The following is a 9,053-nucleotide window of genomic DNA, read 5'->3' as shown; positions in this document are numbered from 1 at the left end:
GCCCCTCCCCAGAGCACTGGGTGTGAAGCTGCCCCTCCCCAGAGCACTGGGTGTGAAGCTGCCCCTCCCCAGAGCACTGGGTGTGAAGCTGCCCCGGGGCCACATCTTCAAGTGCAGTTCCGCAGCATGCAGCATGTAGCATGTGGGACTGGGTTTGTGTTTGTGGCCTCGGAGGCTGGTCTCTCTGTCATTCTCATGCCGCTTTCTGTGTTCAGACAGGCAGGGCTCTCTCACCTGCTGGCTCAGCTGCCCTGTGATGTTGATTTTCAATTCCTGGCTCTCAGCCATTGGCCAGACATGTAGCCCTGCTCAGCTGAGGACAGACACGTAGGGTGGTCTGAATTGTTAGCTCTCCCACCCCCCCACCCCTCTCTCATGCCTGTTTGGCCTCAGCCTGGGATGCAGGGGCCCTCGCTGAGTCCGGCCCCTCCCTGCGCAGTTCCTGTGCACGGTGGTCGCCATCCTCCTCCACTACATCTACATGAGCACCTTTGCCTGGACCCTCGTGGAGAGCCTGCATGTCTACCGCATGCTGACTGAGGCACGCAACATCGACACGGGGCCCATGCGGTTCTACTACGTCGTGGGCTGGGGCATCCCGGCCATTGTCACAGGTGAGGATGCACAGAGTGGCCCCGCGTAAAAACACAGATTTCCAAAAGACCCAGCTGTGCAGGAGAGCTGTCCTCCTTTCTCTTCCCTGCCCAGCCCCAATGCTTGTCCAGCCCCCAGCAGAGGAGGCCCCGGCCCTGCATACTTGTCTGCACGCACAGGGGCAATTGCAGACACCTGGGGCAATGTCTTCTGTAAGGTGTGAGCTCCTTGAGAGCTGGGTCCAGGTCTGTTCAGGGTTATTTCTGCAGCACCTAACAGACAAAAGTTCCACGTCTATGCATGGGAGGGATGGAGGGAAGAGCAAGTGAGTGCCTAAGTGGGCAGGTGGATGGATGGGGGGGTGAGTGAGAGGATGAATGGATTGGTGGGGGGTGAGTAGATGGATGGATGGATGGGGGGTAAGTGAGTGGCTGGATGGATTAGGGGTGAGTGAGTGGGTGAATGGATGGAGAAGTGAGTGGGTGGATGGATGGATGGATGGGGGGGTAAGTGAGTGGCTGGATGGATTGGGGAGTGAATGGATGGGGGGGTGAGTGAGTGGATGGATGGATGGGTGAGTGGATAGATGGGTGATGGGGTGAGTGGATGGATGGGTGGATGGAGGGGGTGAGTGGATGGATGGATGGGGTGAGAGGATGGATGGATGGGTGGAGGGGTGAGTAGATGGATGGGTGGGGGTTGAGTGAGTTGGGTAGATGATGGATGGGTAGGGGTGAGTGGGTGGGTGGAGGAATGAGTGAGCAGATAGGTGGGTGGGTGGGTGGATGGATTGCATAAGTGAGTGAATGAATAGGTGGATGGATGGAGGGATGGAGAGATGAGTGAGTGGATGGATGGGTGGATGGATGGATGGATGGATGGATGGATGGGATAAGTGAGTGGATGAATAGGATGGATGGAGGGATGGAGAGATGAGTGGGTGGATGGAGGGATGGATGAAATGAGTGGGTGGATGGAGGGATGGATGAAATGGGTGGGTGGATGGATGGGTAGCTAATGGATGACAATGAAATTAAGTGGCTGGGTGGGTGCAATGCGTGGATGTGATGAGTGAGTGGATGAATGAATAAATAGTGAATCAGTGAGTAGAACAAACAGTACTTCCTCAGCACACGTTTTGCTAAAAATCAAAGTCAGTTTGCTCCCTACTGAGAAAGATCCACCTTTATTCACAAGAAGAAGAACCCCTTTTCCTGGGTAATCCCTGGGTTCTGGGGATTAGACGCAGTCTGAGGCCAGAGTCACGGGGGTGGGGGGAGTTGCCCCCAGGGCAGCACCCAGCAGCCACCCTGGGGCCAGTGCCATGGTCACTTGCTGGACTGTCCTGGTCTCCACAGCGAGAAGAACCTTTTCACCTCCCCCCAGGGCCGCTGAGGTGGAGGCAGGTTGGGTGAGGTAGCAGCTGCCACTTCCTGACGTGACAGGCCATACCTTGCCTAGATTAGGTGCTTACTGTGAGAGACGCTGAGATGAAGAATGTGGCCTAGAAAGGGGCTCGTATGGCTTTGTGTAAAAGCTGCCTCGATGCCCAGGCAGAGCAGGTCTCTGCGATGCCTCTGCCCTTTGGATTCTAAGTCCAGATAGCTCACGTTTCCTACTTGCTTTAAAAACGGGTTTTGGTTTGGTTTGTGGTGTTTAACACTTAGGTTTGTCTCGCACAAGATCTTAACTCCCGGGGAGCCTCAGACTGAGCTGCAGACGCTGGTCAGTGGCCGCTGCCTCGCCCGGCCATCTGGGGCTTCCCTGACTGTCCTGGGTGGTCCTGGTTAACTGGCTCCTCCAAAGGACAGTGGGAAGTCCTGGAGGGTGTTAAGCAGCAGGGAGCCGGGATCTTTTAAATATTTAAGGAGAATGGGGAGGAGCATAGCCTAGGCCAAGGTGGGGTGAGGGACATAGAAAGACCAGGTCACACCTGGTTGCTCCTGTCCCAAGTGTCACCTTGATGCTCTGCATGGACAGGCGGATCTGGCTTGTCACACGATGGTTAGGAGTGGCGACTGCTTCAGAGTGTTTCTTCCCCTATTTAAACAGGCAGCTCACATAGCAAGCCCAGTGCTGAGGCAGTTTCGGGGGTGTGTGTGGTGTACACATGTGTATGGTATGTATATCTGTGATGCGTGTCTGCACACGTGTGTGCATGCATGTGTATAGGGTATGTACGTGTGTATGGCATGTGCACATGGTTGGATGTGGTATGGGGGTGTATGCGTCCCCCACCCGCTCACATATGGCCCCCATACATGATGTCGTCCTCCATCTGTTTTGGGGCCTCATCCCTTGCACCTTGGGTCCATCACAGCCTTCTGACCTCTACATGGCCCAGCTGGCAGGGCCCTCCCAAGCACCGTCTGCCTTCATGATCCCTCCTGCACCATCTCATTGCCACCCTCCAGGGTCTCTGGTCTTCCTCAGCAGCCCCCGGCCCAGATAGGCCTCTGCCACCTAGGCCGGTGAGCCTGAGACCCCACACGGAGAGACTGTGCTCAGAGGGTCCCTGGGCTGGCTCCCCAAACTCCTTGCTCTTTCCTCTAAGAAGAGACATGCTGAGTCTCCCATTTCACCCCACCCTGGCTGGTCCTTGGCATGGGGTGGCCACTGGGCACGCGGCCCTCACCCTTCCCTTCCTCCCCGCTGTGTTCAGGACTGGCGGTCGGCCTGGACCCCCAGGGCTACGGAAACCCGGACTTCTGCTGGCTGTCCCTGCAAGACACGCTGATTTGGAGCTTTGCGGGGCCCATCGGAGCCGTTATAATTGTGAGTGTGGGGCCTTCACGGGAGTCCGGGTGCTCCGAGCATGCGTCAGCTAGAAGGACTGCTCTGGGCTGGCTGGGGCCACGAACTCCTCTGAGCAGCCGAAGCGGGGCAGGAAGGGCCATCTTGTGACAGCAAAGCCACCAGGCCCCTCCCCAACCTCGCCCTCTGATCGTGGGTTCGGGTCTCGCGTCGTGTCCACACGAGACCGTCTGCGTCCAGCACCCAGGAGGGTCCTGCACAGGCAGGCTGGGTGTGGTGGGCCCTGTGGGGCAGTGGGTGGACAGCTGTGCTTGGTCCCACAGGCCAGGGCTCGGGTCCTCCTCACCCAGACACCCCTTCCTGAGATGCAGGGCAAAGGGCTTCAGGTGCTTTTGGCAGTTGAAGGTCTGCAGTGACAAGACTGAAGAGTCTGCCACCTGACATCGATCGGCTTGTTTTGTTTTCAGATCAACACAGTCACTTCTGTCCTATCTGCAAAGGTTACCTGCCAAAGAAAACACCATTATTATGGGAAAAAAGGGATCGTGTAAGTGGGGCAGAACCTGACCGGCCAGCCATGTCAGCTGGGCCCTGAGACCCCGACGTCCAGTCTCTGTGGGGTGGGGCCCCACGAGGGCATGTGGGCCTCATGGAGGAGGGCTGGGGGCAGCTGGGTGAGCACCAGGGCTCGAGAGAGGTTTCCCACGTTGCATCTGCAGGGGCTGGGGGAGGTTAGCTGAGGGGAGGGGGGATTGGGGGAGGTTAGCTGAGGGGAATTGGGGGAGGTTAGCTGAGGGGAGGGGAGTTGGGGGAGGTTAGCTGAGGGGAGGGAGCTGGCAGCCAACCCTGGGCCTCAGTCCTTCCTGCCTGGCACGGAAGCATTGGGCTGCCTGGAATCACCAGGGTGGAGATGGGTGGGGTGGGGGAGATGGAACTTTCTGATGGGTGATGAGGGTGTTGCTGGGGCCACTGGAGTGGAGGCCCCCCCCGAGCCCCACCATCAGAGGGTGCAGCGGAACAGGGGCCCAGCACAGAGGGAACCTCCAGTGTTCTAGGGAGGAGAGGGAACCTACGAGGCCCCCAAAGGAGCAGGTGGCACTGTGGGAGGACTCAGCACAGCGTTCAGGAGCCATGACAGGGTCAGGAGGGGATGACAGGGGCATCTGTCAGACAACCAGGTGGCCCCTGGTGACCTGGCATCTGCTGGTGACCTGACAGATGGGACTGAGCCAGGGATGGGCGAAGGGAGAATGCTTGCACGGGGGCTGGGTTGCCAGGAGGAGTGTGAGGCTCCCGGCCCACGAGGGTGGAGAGGGAGGGGCGGTGAGTGGCCTGGAAGGCCAGATGTGGGGATTACACGGGGGGTCTGGGGCCTTGTCAGTTCCTTATCTTTAGTGCCATCCCTGACCTGTGGACCTGCGGGCTCTGTCACCCTGATTCACTCCATCCCCTCTGAACCCTGGGAGGGGATGCGCCTTTGCCTTCCCCTTTTACAGATGGGGAGACTGAGGCAGAGCTCAGGAAGCTGCTTGCAGGGTCACAGCTCGTCAAGGGCAGGCCCTGGGCTCTTCCTCTCGCCTCTCCACAGGTGTCTCACAGGAGCTAGTGCAGCCATGGGCGTGGCTCAGGCCCCCTGGCCTGGTGTAGTCGTCACGGCTCCTGTTTTGTCATTTATTTGCTTCCTAATTTGTTCCACCACCATCCCCACTAACACAAGCTCTGTCTGGTTCCCAGATGAGTCTGTTCCTGGCTACGGGGGAGGAAGGCAGCAAGGTGGATGACGGCTGGGTGGACAGGCGGACGGACAGATGGGCGGATGCGCAGAGAGGGAGGGAGGAAGGGAGCAGGTGGTGGCGGTGGGCACAGGCCTGATCCTGCTCTCCCGCAGCTTCCTGCTGAGGACCGCCTTCCTCCTGCTGCTGCTCATCAGCGCCACCTGGCTGCTGGGGCTGCTGGCTGTGAACCGCGATGCACTGAGCTTCCACTACCTCTTTGCCATCTTCAGTGGCTTACAGGTAGGTGGCGGCTGAGTTGCCTGTGGGGGCCCCTGCCTGGCCGCCGTGGCACCGTTGCTGTGATGCAAGGCAGTGGAGGCCTGCGGTCTCAAACCAGCCCTGCCTGGGCCTCGCGTGGGATCCTCCTGTGGCTGCAAGGACTCAGCCCCTTTTGCAACCAGCACAGGGCCTGGTGCCTCCTCCCCACTGTGTTTGGGGACGATGACCCCAGTGCCAGGCCAGCACAAGTCCACTTGTGTCTCCAAGGATCAGAAGTGGCCATTTCTGGTCATACTAAGGGCTGGCCAGCAAGTGGACTTACGACACAGCGGGGACACCAGAGGGCCCCGAGGGCTGTGAAAGGAGTGCCCAGAAGACTGGTCTGAGCTGGGGCCTTCAATGCCTCCAGCACACCGGGGGTCCAGCCCAGGCATCTCAGTTTCTGAGCTCCCCAACCTGCCCCCGAGAAAGCAGCAGCCCCTGAGGAGGGGAGGCCTGGCTGTGTCCTGGGCCCCGCGGCCTGGCGGTGTGCACTCGAGGCTGTGTGCGCATCTGTGCTGGGGCGCCTAAGGGCAGGTGCCTAGGGAGGCAGCAGCAGGTGCTGACCCCGCCTTCCTCCCTCCAGGGCCCCTTCGTCCTCCTCTTCCACTGCGTGCTTAACCAGGAGGTCCGGAAGCACCTGAAGGGTGTGCTCGGCGGGAGGAAGCTACACCTGGAGGACTCTACCACCACCAGGGCCACCCTGCTGACGGTAAGAGGCACCTTGGGACTGGAAGCTGGGCGGCATCTTGAGTGGTGAGGGAGGAGTATCACGCGTCAGCCCCAGCCCCGCAGCCTGTGTGCCCCTCATGGTGGGGATAGCAGAGCCGCCCACGGAGCACGGTATTGCTGCCAGCATCAGAACCAGAGAGTGATAGAATCGGCCAGATGGGGCCTCGGTCGCGTCCTAGCCCTGCTTTTCCAGGCCTTAGAAAGAGGGGGCCAGGACCACCGAGGACCCTGACCAGAAGCAGTGGCTATAGGGAGGGCAGCAACCCTGACCACAGTGTGGGCCAGGATGCGCTTCCTTCAGCTGCCAGGAGGCTCTTGTTTGCAGTGAGGGTTGACTGGGGCCGGCTCCTCCTGTGTGCTGAGGAGGGGCCCAGCCAGGGTGTGGGTGTGGGGGGTTTGCCGTGGGGACAGAGTCATCCCCCGTGGTGGTCATGTGGTGGCCTCCACCTGGCAGTGACCAGCCCTTCGCCTCCCCCCAGCGCTCCCTCAACTGCAACACCACCTTCGGCGATGGGCCCGACATGCTGCGCACGGACCTGGGCGAGTCCACCGCCTCGCTGGATAGCACTGTCAGGTCAGGCTGCAGCTCCAGGTTCGGGGAGGTAGCTCTCGAGCTCCCTCAGGCTTTGGCGCCACCCCCATCTATGTCCTGCCATTCAACCAACATCACATTTCCCCCGCCGACCTTCTCCCCCCGCCGACCTTCTCCCCCCGCCGACCTTCTCCCCCCGCCGACCTTCTCCCCCCGCCGACCTTCTCCCCCGCCAACCTTCTCCCCCCCAACCTTTCCCCTACCACCTTCCCCCACACACTGGGAGCCTCTTTTGTCTGTGCTCTTGATGGTAACACAGAAGGGTGGGGGCAGAGAATCTTCCGGAGAACTTTCCAGCACTTCCTGTCCCCTGAGGGATGATACTGAGCCCCACCTTTCCCCGGCCTCTCTAGGGATGAAGGAGTCCAGAAGCTCAGCGTGTCCTCTGGGCTGGTGCGGGGCAGCCACGGAGAGCCAGACGCATCCTTCGTGCCCAGGAGCTCCAAGGACCCCCCCGGTATGGCTTCCCCGGAGGGGGAGGATCCCCGGGGTTGTTTTTCCCACGTCCCTTTGGTCACTGGAGATTCCGCCCCTGAAGAAGCACTAGCAGCCTCGCCATGCGCAGTGTCAGCATGCCAGGGGCCCAGTGGCTCTGCCTGGCCTCGGCGGGACCCCTGCACCTCCCAGGGCCTGAGCCTCCCTGTTCCCCGCTCATCCACAGGCCATGATTCCGACTCAGATAGCGAGCTGTCCCTGGATGAGCAGAGCAGCTCTTATGCCTCCTCACACTCATCAGACAGCGAGGACGACGGGGTGGGGGCTGAGGAAAAATGGGACCCGGCCAGGGGCGCCATCCATAGCACCCCCAAAGGTGAGCGTGTGGGGCACATTGGGCCAGGCTGGGCTGTGGACAGCAGGCTCGGGGCAGGTCTTGGCCATGGCTGGGTCCCTTCCTCCCAAGATATGCCCAGCAGCACTGCAGCCACATGAAAGGACAGCCTGGGGTGGGGGGGGGGACTCTGGCTGGGTTCCCCCACAGCCTCTGCTCCTCCATGCCAATCCCTGGAGCAGAGGCAGGAAATCTCGGGGGTTCTCTGTGGACCGTCACCGCAAGGTCCAGGTGAGGCTGCCGGGGGTGGATAGCCATGTGTGGTTACTGGTACAGATGCAGCGGGGGATCCCAGCAAGGGCCCTGCTGCCAGGACTCTCCCTCCTGGGCCTCAGTTTCCCCACCTTTAGGGTTCAGCCCTACCAGGCCTACAGGTTGTGGAGAGGTGGGTCAGAGCCACCCGGGACCTGCCAGAGCCATGGCTCTCAGGGGCGCAGCTCGAGTGGCAGTGCTGCTGTCTGCTGAGCACCGCTCTCATGCCTCAGGGGATGCTGTGGCCAACCACGTTCCGGCCACCTGGCCTGACCAGAGCCTGGCTGAGAGTGACAGTGAGGACCCAGGCGACCAGCCCCGCCTGAAGGTGGAGACCAAGGTCAGCGTGGAGCTGCACCGCGAGGAGCAGGGCAGTCACCGTGGAGAGAATCCCCCAGACCGGGAGAGCGGGGGCATGGCCAGGCCTGCTAGCTGCCAGCCTCCAGAGCAGAGGAAAGGTGCCTGGGGAAGCCGGGGCTGCAGTGAAAGGCTGGAGGACCCAGAAGGGCCAGTCCCTGGTCCAGAGGTGGGGGTGGGGCTGGTGGGGCAGGTCAGGGCCTGGGCAGAACAGACGTGGCCTTCCAGCCTAGCCCTGGGACCTGGGGAACCAGGAGGAAGGACAGGGGCTGAGGCTGGCTCCGATGCACGCAGCCTAGCAGCTGTCCCTGGCAGCATCACCCGGATGTGACCTTGTCGCGCCTCCTCCTCCCAGGCATCTTGAAAAATAAAGTCACCTACCCACCGCCGCTGATGCTGACAGAGCAGACGCTGAAGGGCTGGCTCCGGGAGAAGCTGGCCGACTGTGAGCAGAGCCCCACATCCTCGCGCACGTCCTCCCTGGGCTCTGGCGGCCCTGACTGCGCCATCACCGTCAAGAACCCCGGGAGGGAGCCGGGGCGTGAGCACCTCAACGGGATGGCCATGAACGTGCGCACCGGGAGCGTCCAGGCCGACGGCTCAGACTCCGAGTGAGTAGCCCGGGCCTCCAGAGCGGGGGTCACCCACTTCCCCCTTGTCCTGAGTCAGGAGAGAAAGGGGGCAGTGGTCAGGGACCTGGCACCCATCTCACCTGGAGCCCTGAGTGCAGAGGAAGCCCAGGCAGGGATGCGGGGTTGTAGGGGGGCGTGCTGCAGCTGAGGTCAGGGGGATCCCCCGGAGACGAGCAGACCCCCTATCCTGGGGGCACGTCTCAGGCCTCTGGGACTCTGAAGCCCTGGCCAGCCCCGAAATGCTAGGACCTAAAGTGCTGGGCTCTGCATTTGATCAG

General features: G+C 61.2%; 1 protein-coding gene across 1 annotated transcript in view; it reads left to right on the top strand.

Moving 5' to 3' along the window:
- Window positions 1-8,758, top strand: part of CELSR1 (cadherin, EGF LAG seven-pass G-type receptor 1) — a gene marked incomplete at its 5' end in the record, with an annotated part of 226,134 nt that extends 217,376 nt beyond the window's left edge. Inside the window, 10 exons of the mRNA XM_011984071.1 lie at window positions 440-614; window positions 3,257-3,369; window positions 3,816-3,895; window positions 5,237-5,363; window positions 5,968-6,093; window positions 6,593-6,687; window positions 7,059-7,162; window positions 7,367-7,516; window positions 8,020-8,244; window positions 8,499-8,758. Of these exons, the coding sequence (XP_011839461.1) occupies window positions 440-614; window positions 3,257-3,369; window positions 3,816-3,895; window positions 5,237-5,363; window positions 5,968-6,093; window positions 6,593-6,687; window positions 7,059-7,162; window positions 7,367-7,516; window positions 8,020-8,244; window positions 8,499-8,758 (1,455 nt within the window). The remainder of the gene's footprint in view (window positions 1-439; window positions 615-3,256; window positions 3,370-3,815; window positions 3,896-5,236; window positions 5,364-5,967; window positions 6,094-6,592; window positions 6,688-7,058; window positions 7,163-7,366; window positions 7,517-8,019; window positions 8,245-8,498) is intronic.
- Window positions 8,759-9,053: the final 295 nt, after the last annotated feature.

Source organism: Mandrillus leucophaeus, unplaced genomic scaffold, assembly GCF_000951045.1.
Source record: "Mandrillus leucophaeus isolate KB7577 unplaced genomic scaffold, Mleu.le_1.0 Scaffold26, whole genome shotgun sequence".
In the NCBI taxonomy this organism is placed as follows: domain Eukaryota; kingdom Metazoa; phylum Chordata; class Mammalia; order Primates; family Cercopithecidae; genus Mandrillus; species Mandrillus leucophaeus.
This window is presented reverse-complemented; position numbering and strand designations above follow the sequence as displayed.